General features: G+C 35.2%; 1 protein-coding gene across 1 annotated transcript; it reads left to right on the top strand.

Moving 5' to 3' along the window:
* Positions 1-1348: 1348 nt before the first annotated feature.
* Positions 1349-15453, top strand: LOC110374422 (U-scoloptoxin(01)-Cw1a). Its single transcript, XM_021332122.3, has 4 exons — positions 1349-1475; positions 6493-6699; positions 11732-11874; positions 14596-15453. The coding sequence occupies exons 1-4, from the start codon at positions 1389-1391 to the stop codon at positions 14687-14689; spliced, it is 531 nt and encodes a 176-aa protein (XP_021187797.2). The 5' UTR covers positions 1349-1388; the 3' UTR covers positions 14690-15453.
* Positions 15454-18761: the final 3308 nt, after the last annotated feature.

Raw genomic sequence — 18761 nt, 5'->3', positions numbered from 1 at the left:
AATCTACCTATTACAGTTTTCGCGAAAATCTATGTACTCCGGGGAGTACGTTGCCAACTATAGGGGTTCTTCTGTTCGTACTACGTGGAGTACGTTGCCAAAATATGAATAAAACACATTTTAGTAAAATCTTCACTTTATTAATCATAATTCTTATCAAACTACATAATATGCATTTATTGCGTGTGAGATTAGCGGAAGCAATTTCCTTTGTTACTTTCTCGTACCATAAAACACAGGAGCACATTGTATTTCACGCAAAAAACTTTAGTTCTTCTAACTTTGCAAAACCTACATCGTGATCGCTTATCTGCTATTTCTGGAAAATGTCCGACAGCATTTTCTGATATTGTCCACCGGCCGTTCAGCTGTAGGTTTCTGAATTATTTTCTCCTTCACCTACCCAAATACCACCATGTACCGGACCCCTTTCAAGACGTCGGCTCTTGTACAAAGCTCGGTACAAAGATATAAGCATATCTGCTAAATCAGGTCGTGTCAGGTTCAAGCATTGCTGAAAATGAAAAAGAACATGCTGTATGACATACAATTCACGACACAACTGAAGTCATTTTACATAAAAACCAATAAAACAAGGGTAGTTTGCATTTCTAAGTAATAGGCAATGTACTTCGTGTATACCAAAGTTTATGTTGTGGACTTCACTACGTACTTGGCAACGGTATTCAGGGAGTACATACAAAGTTATGAACTTATAAAATTGCGATTACATTATTTACACGCAAAATTACGAATGATTGATATCATTTATAATGTTCCTATGCAATTTAAAAACAAATAACCACAAGTCCCATCCAAAAAAATGTAGAAAAACAAAAAACTTACCCGTGACGCAGATACGCCAGACAGCTCCAAAAACATTTTGAATTTGACAGCTATTTTTCAATGGAACCACATTCAAATATTTTTTCTAACAAAATATACAATAATTGCAAGCCAAAAATAATAATAAATTGTATTTTTTTTTTAATTAGTACCTCACTAAATTTAAAAAAAGTTAATGTCTTTGGTGGAGTACGCTGCCAATTTAAGGGTTAATTACGTTTATGTAACTTCATTCAGAGGCTGTTTCCAAAACGTACAAAACAATCTACGTCGTGAGATGCATTCTCAGACTACATAAGTCACAGGAAGGTGACACGTGGCTCCTTCAACCAAACAGCATACAGGAGCCAACATAATGTAAACACAGCAAACATTTGCAATACAACAAGTTAATTCGACAGGTCTTTGGCCGTTCAACTGTTTCACAAACTTCCACCCTACCACGGACTGCTGGTTTTTAGTGGGGCGACCACCTATGCTCCTCACTTCATTTAGTCATAGCTACACTTGCGAGCAGTTCGTTCATTTTAAAGTTTGTCAAAATGTGTGGGGAAATGGGTAAAGCGGTGTTGAGAGCGCTCACCGGCGCGCTCTTGTGCGGTCTCGTGTCTGATGCCGCGTACTTGCAAGTAAGTGTAATACTTGAGACCTTTCATTGTATTGTAAGGATAATGAGCGTGGGAAAGTTCTCTTTTTTATTGTGAACGACCTTGTTTATGGCCTGTTTAGATGCGGTTTTGTTTCTAAGGGTAGAAGGTATATGGTATTTTAAAGTTTAACGGACTTTGTTGTAGGTAGGTGCTCAAGGAAGGTACTCAAGTTTTGAGTAGTAAGTGAAAAATTAGGGCATTTGCATTGTTCACTATCCGCAACATACATTGAAACAGTAAACTTTTATAATTCAAATTTATTCAAGAACAACATTGATTTTAGTTAAGGAAAATTGTCGGCGCCACATAGGTGTTGTAATAGGCGATACTTAGATAAAAAGGTAGGTCCAAAAGGTCTTATGTCTAGGTATAACGATAAAATCGTTGAACTTTACTAAGAAATACACGTACGACCATAAATGTGCTTCAAGCATCTTACATTAAATTGCTTAAAAGCTACAAAATAAGCATGTAAGTTTCTATGCACGTATTCGAATATAACTTAAAATAAGAACTTGTTAGGATTTACATCATACCAACAGGTATCTGTGGAAATCAAAGGGGGAGGCTTATGTTCAGCAGTGGACGTCCTAAGGCTGAGATGATGATGTTGAGAATTTACGTACAGTTTTCTTACATGACGTATAAATTAAGAACTGTTGATGACAGTAAAACCGTAATGATGGCAGGAGGATGATGTTATAAAAATTAAGAACTAAATGCCAAAAATATGGGTTGACAACAAAAATATTTCTTCTCAAAAAAATAACAGAAAAATGACTAAAAATACGAGATGGACGAAAACAAATAGAATGGTAACAGTAGGGCCTTAGCAAACAGAATTATTGACTCGGACAGACGAACAGATGTTTGCTAACAATATTTGTTTGTAGGCCACGCGACGTAATCGCTAAGGCCACTGTGTTTTGTTTTAGGAGTATATGAGTCTGTTTGGATCATTTTCTCCCTGTCTTAAGGTGCATTTAGACCAAAGAACTTTACTAGACCTAGAATACGAGTGTTTGCTATCGAAATGTTTCAATGTTAACAGACGTAGTTTTTTCGTTGTTCTGTCGAAAAATTCATTGATAGGCGTTCATTCTAAACCCACCCTTATGTAGAATTCGTCTAGTTAGTAAGCACTGTAGTATGACCAGTTTAAGGTGATTTTGATTAAATGAAGGGATTCAACTAAAACAACCTGAAATCTGAAACCAAGTACAAAATAAATTCATCTTTAAAATATCTTTAATATTGTCTCTAAAATATCAATCTTATTTTGCACCTATTTAATACAGGCTCTTCTATTCTTAGAATAAGCATTATATAGCAAATCTAAAACCTATGTTAAATGATCCGTTCATTAAACACTATTAACGCTCACTGAATCCCTTAAAATTTTGCTAAGTGAATATCATTTACGATTTTACGATATTACGACGTCAAAAGCCAAGTCGGCAGACGACAGGAGCTTAACAAATTAAATTTGAACAGCATCAACAATATTTCATACTAACATGCAAATGGGAAGGTAATATCGTTTGAAACTTCCAAATAGCTGCATAGTTCAAAGGCGAACTTCGTTACAAATGTTTAAAGTACAGATATTACAATAAAAGGGTGGACCACTAGTGACCTTACAATATCTAGTTGCTATAACTCGACCCCTCATAAGGGAACGCTAACTTTTGCAATTTTCCTTTCAACTGAGTTCCCACGAGGCCTTCAAAGGAGAATTACTGTTGGTTAAATTTACTCTCATTTTCGTCGGCAAGTCTAAGGAAGGCCTGTTTTTTAGTTTTATTTGTTTGATCAAGCCTCTCAAAGTGGAAATTGTTTGTAACTTACTTCAGCCTAAGAATTGGTATTCAGCGGCAATTTTGCAAATTTGCACCTTCTAGTGCTGTTGAAGTAATTCTTTATTTATGTTTAAGAGGTTTGTTAAGTTTTAACTAAGTAATTAAGGATATTATTCCGTTTAAAATGTTGTCAAAGAGACGGCCAACGGGCGGCGTCCTACAAAATTGAATAAGGTAAAACAGAATAGCGCTCTGTGTAGGTGTTGAAACTAAATTAGTTTTCTGACTTTAATTAAAGTAATTTTGAATAAAAATCGGGAATTTTGTTTACCTAAAACTTTGAAGCAATATTTGGTAGGAAATTAATCATGCTTTAGGTATAAAACGCCGGGTATTTAAGATAAAAGACTAAAAGGGTTCCGTAAATAAATCATATTTATTGAACAAATAATCAGTTAGTTAATATAGCGTTAAGATTAATACGTCAAGGATATTTTATGTCTCATTACTAAAATCTCTCATGCTAGTGAAAATTTGCAGATACATCAAAAATAGTCACTGCCAAAATCTATAAAAAACTTTACGGTACCCTAAAACACGGATTGGAGTCTGATATTAGAATTTATAGTAATAAAATCTTTAAGATGAAAGTTCTTAGTCTCACAAGTTTGAAATTAAACGTTGGATGGAGAGCACGTTTTAAAATATCTGAATAAGTCATAAAAAATAGCAAAAGTACTCGAGTAACTCTTAGGGGACCCGGGGCCCGTCAGAGAATGAAATCACTTTTATAATTGTTAGATTTTTTTTCTTTCTTTTACTCATTTCATTTCTTTGATTATACTTTTTAATACAGCTTTGCTGGACCTATATTTCGTTTTAAATGTGACTTTGTTATAGGGTCACGGAACGTATCTTTCTCATGCCTATTGCATTACTTATGATGTTTTAATTAATTTGTTACTTGTAAGTATCTAGTTCAATTTCAGTTACATTATACTATGTAGAAGAAATTTTAAGCTTGATTATTAATATGAAGCGAAGCATATTATTTATTAATTCTTGCACGAGTACTTATGAAAAGGTGGTTTTGACGTTGTCGGTATTGTGAAGATACTATTTACATTTTAGCACTTTATTTACTTTTTACGTCACTATAACATAACATAGAGCAACAATATTAAAACTGTTATTTTTACGCACTAAATATTATGTACTCATCGAACCATTTCACTATAGTAATTAGTGTCAAAAAGTAATTTTATTAGAGCTTCTTTCTAAAACCGAATAACTCGAACCTGACTGTTGCAATCGTGTAGTAGTTTCTGGCTTAAACCTGAATTTGTTACCTAGGAAGCGTTGGGTTTCTGCTATGTTGAAATGTTTTGGTAAGACACCGTTTGTCGCTTACTATTATGATGTAAACTTTCTTCTTGTAGTACTGTTGTATTATTAGGTTTATTTTTACCGAAGAGGCAGAGATTTTTTCGAATTTCAAGTACTCGCATATCTTTATTAAATTAGCAAAGTGTTAATTCCTACAAAAATACATGCCTATTAGACATTCCTAAATATACATGCATGGTAATAAAATAACAAACAATGACCTCTGCAAAAAAATCTAAGTGCGTAGTTAGGTCCGTGTGAAAAATGTTACGATAGCTTTTCAATGAATTGGAAACCTTCACATACCCTGTATATTGTATGTAACCTTTGTATGTAAATTCGATCAGACCATTGTTTACATTGTGTACATGTGAAATATGCAATTTTTTAATTAATTTTAACAAGGTATGCTGAAAGTATTTTCCGTAATTAATTTTAGTCCTAAGAAAAGCTAATAAATATTCAAAACAAAATGCGTTGTTCCTCTTTGTAATCTTCTACTTGCATACGAAGAAAAAAAAAATTCCTGCAATTTTTTTAATAATTAATCTATTTAATAAAAACATGACCTATAATATCAACACTAGTAAAACCAATTCACCTAGCTACCTAGATCATTCGAGCAAGTTGGTTGCACTTTCGGTGCTACTGCGCAACTCCGGGCGGCCGTGACAAGGCGCATGCGTGCGATCCCCTCTCACCGAGCGCGGAAATATGGCGAAATTGTCGCGTGCACTATTTAGATTATTTATTTATTTTGTTGCTGTAGTTGGTAATTATGGTAATTTATGGATTTTAATTTAGTAGGTAGGTATATAAATCATGTTTGTATTTAGTGTGTCTTATTTAGTTGATAATTTTCACTTTAATGAATGATTGACAGTGAGACTTATAGGTAAGATTACATGAAACGACAACTATAATAGTTGGTGTTATAAGATGTGAGGTAGAAATATGTAGTAGAGAAAGGTGTGTTAGCAGATATGTGAAGTCTTTCTATTGTAATCGACCCATTAGTGTAGGTCCTAAGTAGGGCCCTTATAGGGCGATCTGTTTGGCCAACAGTCTTTGAATTCGAAATTAGTTTTATAAAAAAAATATTTTTTCAGTCAGTACATATTAACATACAAAATTCAAAAGACACCCATTCACAAAAACAAGTTACCATTATCGGCCTCAATTACACCAGATAATGTAGAACTGAGCGCTTTATAATTGCCGTTGTTTCTTATGTAAGATACCCCGATACACTTACATACGAGGTGAATGTCGTAACGTGCGTGTAAAAAATCGTAACGGTGTCACGGTCGATCATTGATGTGGCTCTTGACTCTTATGTAATGTGACTTATGGGCTTATCAATTAATCTTGTTGGCTTTTAGAAAGTTATGCTAGAGGCATTGTGGTTTGGCAGTGATTAATTTTAATAATGGTTGCGTTGTTGGTTTAGTCTTTAATTGTTAGTGAGAATAGGTCGATGTCTAGGTATTAATTATGTCCCGCTATAAAATAATAAGAGAACTAAGAGAAAGATTTTCCCTGCTCGTTTTGTATTATTTTGCTAATTATTAGTTTAAATAATTGATACTGATTTACTACTAGTTCCCCGAAGGTAATTCCTGCACCCAGAAAAAAAGTAGTTTACGCTCCTTTTTACGGTAAAGATATCTTTAAATCGGTTCCTTAATCTTGGCGAGAAAGCCGTATAGACAGAAAACTTGATCAGTACTTTTACATTTGTATATTCGCAAGGATTGTGTGAATAGGGCTCTAATATACAAAAATCTCAAATCCAACAATTTCTCTTCCAGCAATACGACCCATATGAGCAGTACGAGCAGGCAGTCATACGTCCGAAACCCCTCAGAGAGCACGAGAAGCCTCAAGACTTGAGGAACGTCCCCGGCACGCCAGGAGTTGACTTCCCGATATACCACAGCGTGCCTGATACCAGCTTCTCGTGTGACCACGTGCCGGTGAGGCCGGGGATGTATGCTAATGTGGAGACGGGTTGCCAGGTAATTTGTAATTTTTAGCTGTCGAGAGGCAGGTTAACAGAGAACATCAGAATATGTTAGAGGTCTATTTATAAGACATAAATAAAAATAGACGAAGAAAGCACATACAAAGGCACTGCTTGGTTCTTTCTAACTCTTTCAGCGGGGTTACTGTAAAACACTATTATATTTTTATTTATTTAAATATAAATAAAAATGTTGTGTTTTTTTTTAGTTCAAAGTCTCATTGATCGTAAGATACTTTTGCCAAAATCTATGTAAATATATTATTGACGCTTTGATTCTGTTATGTTAAGGTTTTTAGTAATTGAATATGGTCCTATACCTGCAATGGTCAACATTATACTCACTCTTATCTTTATTTCAATATCTTTTGAGAAAGTGTGTTTCAAGCGAGTTAAGTGCTTTATAGAATGAAACAGAATTAAACAACTTATGGACTATCAACTTGCACATTTTGTTTTGTAAGCCAATGTTTCGGAGATTAGTTCACAACTCCCAGATTTCAACAACACGAAGATTTATTACCGTTACAAATCTCTAGTATTAAACTTTTCAACGAATCCTGAAGACAATAGCCATTGAGAAACTTTTATTCACAAAACAGAACAACAAAGAGGAAATACTATTAATTAAGTCTGAAATTACGAGTACCTAAAATCATAATATTGTCGAATAACACACTCAGATCAGTCAATAAAGCGTAATTGCCGCCTGGAGCCAATGTATCGGAACAATTGATGATAGTTTGATTATGATCCCGAGCCATAATCGCATTATTTCGACACAGGCACAAAGGGAATAAAACACAGTAATTTACCATTTTCATTTAGTACTTTGTCACAGTAAAAAGTTCTCTACTTTTCATATTTTATGGTAAAACGCTTACGGAGCAGAGAATTAAAATGCGCTTCACATTTGCGACCCTATATTTCTTCAGTAAATTCATTAAAACGATGTTGCACTCTGTGAGTGGCGATCACAAAACGCATTAAAGAATTTATTTGTAGCGCTATGCTGGGAATATTGAATTCAGCGGCATGTCCGACGGGTTTCACGAAATAAAAATAACTTGTGTACTAAGTTTATTAGGTAGCTTTTGCGAGATACGAGTAGGTTTGTTTTATCACTTGGTGCATTTCCTATCAAGTTACAGAAATATCAAACTTATTAAAAACAGCATAATGACTTAGCATGAATAGGTATAGGTTTCTAGCTCTTCTTCGTGTTTTCTCCCACGTTTCGAGGACATTAATTCCCGTGCTCGGATAAAAAGTAATTTTTGTCTTTTCCCGGGCTTTTGAGTATCTCTATACAAATTTTCATTTCAGTCGGTTCAGTACTTATGGCGTTAGAGTGTGATAGACAGACAAAGTTACTTTCGATTTTGTATAATATCAGTAATACCATTAAATTATTCAACTTGAACAAATTCATTTTATTCTTTAGCTTAAATCAATTGCAGAATAAAGCCTTAGAAACACACACAACTTCACCTCTCTATAGTCTATCGGAATGCATACGGAATACACCAGCGCCATCGATGACGTTAAGTCTAATGATAGATGGGATAGCCAAGATTGAAACTCCGAATCCTACGGATAATACTGACAGATTTATGGCATAACCCGATAATAATGTTGTGCATTCTATGGAGATCTAACCTATTGGTTTATGGATACAAAGATTTGTAGCTACATTTTAGATGCACCTTTTAAAGTTGGTAATGATTACTTACTGGCTACAAATTTTTTGCCAAAAGCAACAGTACTAATAAAGAAACTAGTGTCAGAAGAAAGAAGGAAAAGCAGCAATATGCAAAGTATTCTTTTTTTCGAATAGTCCTATGAGACATGTTTCGAGGGTTTCCAAGGGGTATTGGGTTGCCCGGGTGACTGGGTTGAGGAGGTCAGATAGGCAGTCGGTTCTTGTAAAGCACTGGTACTCAGCTGAATTCGGTTAGACTGGAAGCCGACCCCAACATAGTTGGGAAAAGGCTCGGAGGATGATGGATGATGAGAGGTCTTTCGAAACGTCATGCTAGTTACACGTTTCCAAAGAATGGGTCTCATTGAAAAGAACCTGACACTCCTACGATATAAAAAGGAATATGTTTAATACTTTACCTCCTTTGAAAGGTGTTCTAGACTAGTTGATAATATATTGAAACACACATATTCTCCTATAGGTACTCATATTAAGTGCCTCAGCATCAGTTTATCCACAAAGGATAGCTGAACCTCTGCTAATCGGGTGTCAATCTAATACTTGACACCACAAAGCTATTTATCACCTGTGTCGCTTCTATCGCTTCAAGCGCTTCAACCGCTTTAATGCGTTTAGTTACAATGTGTTTCAAAAATTGTATATTCAGACTGAAAATATAGGTATAACAGGCATTTATTGTCACTTTATAGTGATCATCACAATAAATTGTAGCCCGACTGCTGTAAAAAGAGGGTTATGATTTCAAAATTAGTTTAAGGATTTTGATTCTACCCCGTTATATGTAACCTGTTTTTGTCCCTAATAAATAAAATTAAATATGGTTCGAATTCTTATTAATTGTTTAAGATAACTGATTTGAAACATTCATAAAAAAATATTCTTCCAAGTAAACTAAAAAGTGTGCTCACTATTTTTAGAAAATAAAAAACACAACCTGCTCTAATATTTAAAAGAAAATATTTGAACGAACAAGTCAAACATACTCATTAATTAATTGGAATACCATTGAAAAACAAAAACGGGTCACGAAAGGGCTCCGACATGGGCTTAAGGGTAAAGTTGTTTACTCTTACATCTTTTGTTATGGGAATATAAGTGAGCGTAAACATTATGGAGAAGGCAATTACCTATCAAGAAAGATATTAAGGAAATGATAGAGACGTTAATTCGACTGATATAGAATTTTATACAGATTATTTTATCAGACATAGACTGAGAAGGACTTCTGATCTGATGAATCTACGCTTTTGAATGCAACTAGACTTTATAATGATTAAGTGACCTGCTCACAGTAGATTTAGTAACCACATTTTGATTTAACACAGTCCAAAATTCTTCTGTTGTATCATTATTTATGTCAGAAAAAATTATAATGCCAACTCCATTTTGCCTCCTCACTCCTCGTCAGCTACCTTTACTTAAAGGTCCTCCATGTGTGTAAATGTCAACTCATTGTTTCCTGTGGGCTATTCTTATGAGAATTTCAGCAGTCGCAGGAAGTTCCTCTTCAAAATTTGGTTTTAAAACGACAATCCGGAACATAAGCAGCTTACTTTTCATTGCAAATGCATGTTGTATGAACAATGACTTCATCAGTAGTACTTGTACGAAGTATATTTATGTAAAAGAGTGTTTATGAGTCAAATATTTGCTTTGCTTTGGCTTTGTAAACTACCACCGTTTGTGTGCGTATGTACTAAAGTTGAGTGCGAAGGTGTTTTAGTGGTCGTAAAGATTACTGTTTAGGATTATGCAGTAATTTGAAATCTGCGTAAGTAGTTTAAAGTCTGGGTTCATTACCAGTTATGCTCAGCGTTCTATAATAATATAACAAAGGTCTTAAAACTAATTTCCTAAAATTGAGCACTACTAAGTTTATATTCTCAACTTACACCCAATACGACACATAAACTACACCGACCAAAACCATACCCATAACTCGTATAAAACTATTCCAATAAACAAAATACAAACAGGGTCAAAGCATAAAACTAAAGCAGAATTAAGCAATACAGACCAGACACTCGATCAAGAATGTATGTTCACTTTATCCCATCGGAACTTTTCTCATCGAGTCCATGTGCTGTCGTTCGATTTATGATGCAAGATACAGCAGCAATCGATGCTGCAATCTGTGTGTAGCCGTATCGCTTGGAGTTCCAATAGCATTCCATATCGTTCTAACTTGTAGTAGATTATTTTCATCTCGGTGATTGAGGGTCTTCTCAATCTGTATTTGTTACAACGGCTTTCAGGCTTTGATTATGTTTTCGAATGAGACTTGTGTTGACTTGTTTTAATTTAAGAGGTTATTTACTCTTGTCAAAAAACTCAAACATCCCTTGATTTCAAGCTACGTTACTTTCAAACCAAACAGCAATAGATTTCCAACCGAAACCCCTAATTTTTACTCGATTAACGAAACTCGAAATTCCTGATTATATAGTTACTTCAGTCCGTTCTAATCGTAATGGTCGACCAATTTCACCAAATTGAATAAGTTTCAAGATATTGTCCCCCGACTAACCTCAAAGGCTTCAAGGGCCGGTAATTCTAACTTATTATTTGAATCACGTTATAATTCTCTTGAAATTAATATAACTTTCCAAGCCACGCTTTGCCGTGAAAAAATGTCGTCGGTTTCAACAATGTTTGGCTGAATAATTGCCCCCAAATCTCGGCCAGTTCCGAAGAGCAATTTAAGTATTGTTTTATGTAACTTTATGAAAATGAATAAGTTATTCACGAGAGGCCAGAGGAAATTTTGAAGAATAATTTTAACTTATGTACGAATTTAATGTTAGTCTGTATAAAGTACTTCTTAGTAGAACTTAGGAAAGCTAAGGATAATGTTATCTTTAGTTCAATTAATTAGTCATAGCTTTCAGCTGTTCTTAGTTCTTGGAGCTAAAATAACAACTTAGGTAGGTGGAATAGTAAATTATCTAGTTATTTCCACTTTGCTGAAATCACGCCTACATCTCTCCCAGAGGTAGAGTAACTCGTGTACCACAGATTGATTCCGTAAGAAATGCAAATGAGGCCTACTTTAGTAATTAATAAAGGGCGAGTCCAATAGTGTTAATTGCTTAGGGAGAATTACATTCAGAAATAGCTATTTTCCTTTCCTTCCAGACCACTGTAATATAAATATGTACTTGTCAATTTATCAATAAAACATAAGTACCTGTCACAACTTTATTTTGGAAACATAACAACGTCAAAAGCTTTTAGTAGTCGTACCGAAGAAGAAATATTCGTACTTATGGTAAAGAACTGTTCCTTAATACAGTTCCACTTACAGGCTTACCACGTATGCCATGACGGTCGCGAAGGACAGCAAGGAGCTTCGTTCCTCTGCACCAATGGAACACTCTTCGACCAAGCTAAATTCGCCTGCGATTGGTGGTACAACGTCGACTGCTCTAAGGCCATCACGCTTTATAAGTACGTATGAATTGCTTGTAACGTTGTACGTTAATGTCAACGTTTTAAAATACTTGCCTTTTGTTTTAATCAAAATATTAATATAAGGTGGGTAGAAAAATAAATAAATAATGTAATGTCTACCTACGGTTGCGTTTAGAAACGCGTACAATTATTTGTTTCGTTAATTAAGTATTATTTATTTCTTTTACTAAACTGATTAACGTATTTTCAAAATCATATTTATTATAACAACTGGGGTCTAGAAATAAGAATTGTAACTTAGTTAAAACTTAAAAAACAAACAGTACGTAGTCATTATCTGTATCGGTGCAACGGCATGTTGAGCCAAATTCGACTTCACGTCATTGTGATATGGTTTCGATTCTTTTACCTGGACTGCTGTACCAATGCAAATCGGATTCGTTCGCTACTCATTCACGGGCGCGTACCGTGAGTTTGGTTAGCTGCTTTAGCGACTCGACCATTTTTAAAATATCATCACGGAAGACACACGTTCACGCGCTCCTTATAAGTACTCACTTTTGCCAGTCCTTAGTGCGTGACGTTAATCGTGGTCTTAACGGTTTTATTTTATGATTTTGAAAACATATTTTTTCAAATTTCGTTTAACTTATTCTCTGTATTGTAGAATCAGTGTATCTCCCCGTATTGGGTAAGTGTTGAACAATTCGTGTAATTGCTACCACCCACCTATTGGGTGATCGTTGGCAAATGACTTGCAGATTTCATCTTTTCTTGCTTTGCACATAGTAGCATCATTTGTAGCCTTTTTCCATCATCATAAGCAGTCAGGGTTATTCTTTTCATTTGCTTATCCCTGCATCTTATTTTTTTTTATGTTTTATACATTTTATATAAAATTACATTTCAGCTGTTCTCTGTAAACTCCGATTCTGACTGTGAATTTGCACACATTCGCCTTAAGCGCACTGAGCTTCTGCTTCCTGCTTCCGCGGCAAACACAGTCAGAGGAGGACAATCAGAAATGGACATTTATTTGAATGGACGTAAATTCCAGGGTCCAAAGTTCGGGTTCCAAGTTCGGCTTAAACTCCGGGCCACGGCTGATCCGTTGGCCGAACGTCGACAGGCACCGAGAGGCACCGTGCACCGATTACCCTCTACCATACTGCATCACCATCTGCGGGTCGTCCACCCTGAAGCGCCTCCTCGGCTGAGCGTCATCAACGGACTTCTCTCCACGTGAAGCCAGGACAGTGCTAGCGCGCTTTACCTCCATATAACAGAATTAATTTTGCTGACGGGCATTCGAATCGCGACCTTGGAAATAAATTTTTATGTTCACAATGTGGGGTTTAATTTAAAATCTAAACCGTCCACACGCTAAACGTGACGTGACGTTTGTTTTTTTTTGTGATATCTGCAAGTTTGTGATTGATAAACCTACGTAAAGCACGTAAATGTCGGCCTATATCTCTTCATTCGCGTCGGATTACCGACCCATCAGGCTACGAGAGTGAAGGAATAGAGTGTGCACTTGTGCACGACAATATGTGTGTATATCCCGTGCAGCTAGCTTATATCCTTATATGAGAACTACCGCCCTGGCTAATATTCAACTGGCAAGACATCGTCATCACCATCATCATCATCATTCTAGGAAAGAAGGACGACTATTATGTAAAGTGGGATTGATAACTATGAAATTACCTGTAATAATATTCTAGTCTAAAATGTATCCAAAACTTAGCTCATAAAGTACCTGTTGGTATATGTTGATAATATTCCATTCAGACTGAATGTATTTAAGATTGCTTATGAATGGTATATTTATAGATCAAAGAAGTAATTTATTTATGTACGAAAGTTCAAACTAAAGAGCAGTTAGTTAATTTACTTCGAAATGCCATCCCGCCTACGTTCATCCGAAACACTCCTATGGTGTGAAAGAAAGAATATTTATCAAGAAACGGGGACTAGAAAGTATAAAACTTGGTACTTCGTAAAAAGAGTGTCTAAGGAGTTTCTGGCCGACTCTTCTCAATGAGACCAACTTTTTGGAACCATGCAAATAGTGTGACGTTTCATAAAAGGCCTATTTGGAATAAAACATTTGACTTTCACTTTGGTTGATGCTCATTCCTTCTCTGTATGTAAAGTGTCCTATGTCTTATAGTGGGACAGCCAAAAAGCTGATGATGATATGACATATCAAAGATATAATTGAGTTCCTTTCACAACATTTCCGTGATTAAGTACTAAAATATTAACTAATATTAGATCTAAATCCCTAAGGATCGTTCATTAGACTTTTCGCACCGTATATATGTCAGGTGTTAGTGGAAAACGTTCTAAATTAATTATGTACTTATTTGGAATAGCTTCAGGCTGTAGTTAGACTGAAAACCGTCATGGTGTCAATCGAGTCAGTTTGCCAACGTATATTTTGGATACCGAGTTTTTTTTAGTTTAGTTCAAATTCAGTTATCTCTGGCCAGATTTTATGTAAATATTGAAGTGGTTTTTTTTTCAAAACAAGCTGATGGTTTTTAGGCATAGGTTTTTAGGTAGTTTGTGGTAAAATTGTGACGTATTAAAATTCAATTTGTATAAACTGACGCAGAAAGTTTGTATAAACTATGGAATGTTTTGATGAAACAAGAAAGCCTATGTTTCACTTAAATGACTTTTAAAAGACATTATGCCGGGAAATATGTATTTCAAAGTAAGTAAATAACGTTTTAATTTCATTTTCAGGTTAAACGCAGATCCTTACCACAACCCGTACATACCAAAACCAAAACCTGAAGAAGTGGCACCGGCTCACGGAATCTTCTACAGAAAAATATAGATATAAGCAGAAAACTAAAACTCGCCATTATTGTAGAAAATATCATATAAGTAATTTGGTCAAATAGGAAAACCCAACGAAAAATCATAGCAATCACTCATAATTTTTCAGCGCTCAAATTTTTAAAATCACATCTCATTTGAGTTTCAACTCTATTTCTTTAGCTATAGAGTTCACTTTCGCTAACATGTTTCACTATATCACATGCTCTCACCAACATTCGGTACTAGAAGTAATTTATTTTATTTAAATAATAAAATACTTTTTCATGGACATCATTCATTTTCACAATTTTTGGACTGAAATATATAATTTTATCACGCTATGCTGAGTTCGTTGATATTTCGTAGTGTGTACGTGCGTGCGATGAAGTAGTAGGGTCGCCATGCTTTTAAGAAAATTGGAGCTTAAAATTTAAAAAGCAATTTTCGAAAAAGTTCTACTTTTATGAACAAATACCTACTGTATTGTGAATAAAGGAAAATACGGTTTGACTTTTGGAAGCTTAAAGATTTTAGTCTCATAATGTATGTCAAGAAAAGTGGTCCATGTATGTAGTATGTAGTTGTTATGATATGGCAACCCTACTTCATATTATTTTGTAGATTTGTTAGTGTTAACGGAGAAATTAAAAGTTAACAATCATCACTACGGATTTAAGATTTCATATTCATCCTCTAACATTGTATTTCCATCGTAATTTCATTAGCAAATAGGTCATTGAACTTTCGTTAGCTAAGAAAAATTTTGTAACATATTTTTTCTAGAATAAATTATCTTTTTCTTATTTAAATTTTGCGTTTTATTTTTGTGCCATTTACGAGTTTTTGATTAAAGTTGTAACCTTTACATAACCTTGAAACATTTGTTCTGTCTTTTGAGACATTTTTCTAGAACCACAAATTATACCGAAAAGCTGCTAATATTATCAAATAAAGTGCCTATATTTGTTCGTAATTATAACGATTCTAGTATTAATCATGTTACCTATGAATGTGCAATGACGTGACATGAAATATAGACCTAATTTAGACACGTCAAGTAAACAAATTGCATCGGACGTAGTTACCTGACGCTTGGATGGATATTATTATGCAAGATTGCATTTAAATACATACATATACAATATTTTGTGGGTAAGTAAAGTTAGTTTTCAGTAAGAGCAAAAATATTCAGAAAACTCATTGAGTGATTCTCAGCGTGAAAGGAGGCCTATCCAACAGTCCAACAGTGGGACGATAAAAAGGCTGATGATGTTTAGTAGCACTGACAATAACATTAAGTCCAACATTTTATACATTAAAGGGTCAACACCTACAGGGCTGTTTTGAAAAAAGAAAACATTGGTAGGGAGCTACACTGTCCCCGGGTGGCATAGGCTATATTTGTCCGATTACGGGAAGTAATTTCCATGGGAGGTTGGTAGAAGAGCAGGAACGGCTAGTTCTATTTATATGAAAAAAAAACCATAGCAACAACGGAACATAAAACAATTATGAAACCTTGATGGTAACTTACTGTTTAATTTTTTCACGTTTATTAACTTACCTCCTCTTTCACGCCAAGTTTTTCGGGATCCTCAAATTATATGCTATCAACTCCATAATTTTCAATTTTCTCAGGCCGTTTGAAGTATAAATTATTCGTAATTTAACAACTTCCTTTTAAAGAAAAGTCGGGGCTTCCAAGTAAAATAATATTAGAGGTTTTTTGAAAACGCAAGAACACTTGGATGGAAGCATAAAAGCGCCGTAAGATCGGGTAGTGTGGGTAAATAAGGGTTTTTAGGGAAAGTAGGGGGAAATGGAAGCGTTAAAACGTATCCCCATTACATTAGGGTAATCTGTGTTGGATGCAATTTAAAGTGGGGCACTTACGTATAAAGACTTATTTTTTTTCGTTGTAATTATTTTGTGGGTGGTAGAGTGGAAGCATCGCCCCCGTAAAGTCTCGATGTAACATAGAAGTGGGTGTTACAACGTAGGGTTGATTTTCACAGTAAGATTTTGTCGTCACAAAGTTATCGAGCACGTGATTTCCATATTTCCTCCAGGAAAAAGTTTATTTTCATTAAAAGAAACGTGTACTCATTAGTACAGATTTTCCTCTACATTTGTGACTTTCATTATCAAAGACTTGAAATGGAAACAATTCATCTTTTCCGTTCACATTTTCCTACACCAACACCTGAAAATGGAAGCTCACTCTATGATAAAAACATAAAAACAAAGTAGCAATTTAAACCGTTAATTTCAATTAACCAAGCCTGACATAGTCACAATTCCCACATTGTCATAATATTGCAAACAGAAATAAAAACATTGTTTTAAACAAAGGCCTCATTAGCAGTTCATGTCGCCCGGAGGCAAAACGTCGTAACTGCTTTTGGAGTTTTGATAATTTTAATGTAATTTATTATCATTTTGAGTGCTCTTGTTTATTGCATACTAAGGTAACAAGTAAATTTTAATGAAATGCCCACGGCGAGTTGTTTTGTAGCGTTCAACTGTTGAGAGTTGACTGCTGTTAGTTGTGAAATAATGAAAAATACCAAGACTTTGTTTTTGCTTGTTCAGATCTAGCTTGAAAGGTAGTCTGCAGGTGAAGTTTGTGACGTTATACAAATAATGGGTTTAATTTTGAATCGTATTTTTGCGAACACCACTTGCATATGCAAGTAATATTCGATTAATGTAAATATTTTGTGAATAAACTCATATTCTGAGGAAATAATCTTAACCTTGAAATACTGTAACTGTATAACCAAATGGTTCAATTGTGCAGCAGATAAAAGATGACTTAAAAATTAAATACATGGGTTTACTAACAACTAAAGTACCCCTTACTAAAGTACACCGTACAGTTTCTTCTCAAACTTTCTACAGAAAACAACAAGCACACCAGCCACTAGATCTCTTATAAAAGCAGGATAAGATTATATCAAAGTGTCAGTTTCAAAGCAAAACTTCACTTTGTATGCAGTCAATCCGTATCGCTTATGAAGACATGGGATGTGGATAGCAATATCCAATAGAATAATGGCATAGATATAATAATATGGCATTACCTGTATGGGGCTACCGTCAAAACAAGATGAAGAATACCTGAAAAATACAAGTCATCGTTTACTAACAACTAAAGTACCTCTTCACACCATGCAGTTTCTTCTCAAACTTTCCACAGAAAACAACAAGCACGCCGTACCACTAGATCTCTTATAAAACCAGGATAAGATTATGTCAAAGTGTCAGTTTTCAAAGCAAAACTTCACTTTGTATTCAGTCAATCCGTATCGCTTATGAAGACGTGGTACGTGCGACGTGACGGCGACGCGTGACGGTGCAGCCAATATACGGTGATACTGCGATTTTTAAATATAGAATATCGGCCGCTTTCGATATTTTATCTATCTTTTGTTTTGGTTACTGGTTTACCATATCTACTTTCACACAATCCATCCATCGTTTTTTTGGTCTTCCTCTTCCACTATATCCGACCACGTTCATACTCATCACCTTCCTCACAACATGACTCTCATTCCTCCGCATCACATGCCCATACCACGACAGCCGGCTTCCACGCAGTTTTTCTGATACCGGCGCCACTTTCAAACTTCCTCTTATATACTCATTCCTCACTCTATCCATTCGCGTAACCCCACACATACCTCTTAACATTCTCATCTCTGCCGCATGCAATTGTCTTTCATTCGTCGCTTTTGTGGGCCAGCACTCTGATCCATACAAGACAGCAGGTCTGACCACAATCTTGTAAATTTTCCCCTTAAGTTTAAGGGGAATACGAGGGTCACAAGTTGTTCCCGTTACCTGCTGCCATTTCATCCATCCTGCGTTAATTCTGTGCGTAACTGTCCGATCTATTTCGCCATCGCCCTGAATAAGCGAACCGAGGTACCGGAAATCGGAGCAGACTGGAAGAAGTGCGTTATCAGGATAAATTATATGGAAGAAAGAGTAAATTGTTGTACAATAAATAAATGTTATTATGTAGGTGTGTAATACTCGTAGTTGAGCATGATCCTGATTGGATCTCTGTACCATGTATCTAGTTA

This window comes from Helicoverpa armigera, chromosome 10 (assembly GCF_030705265.1).
Source record: "Helicoverpa armigera isolate CAAS_96S chromosome 10, ASM3070526v1, whole genome shotgun sequence".
Classification (NCBI taxonomy): Eukaryota; Metazoa; Arthropoda; class Insecta; order Lepidoptera; family Noctuidae; genus Helicoverpa; species Helicoverpa armigera.
This window is presented reverse-complemented; position numbering and strand designations above follow the sequence as displayed.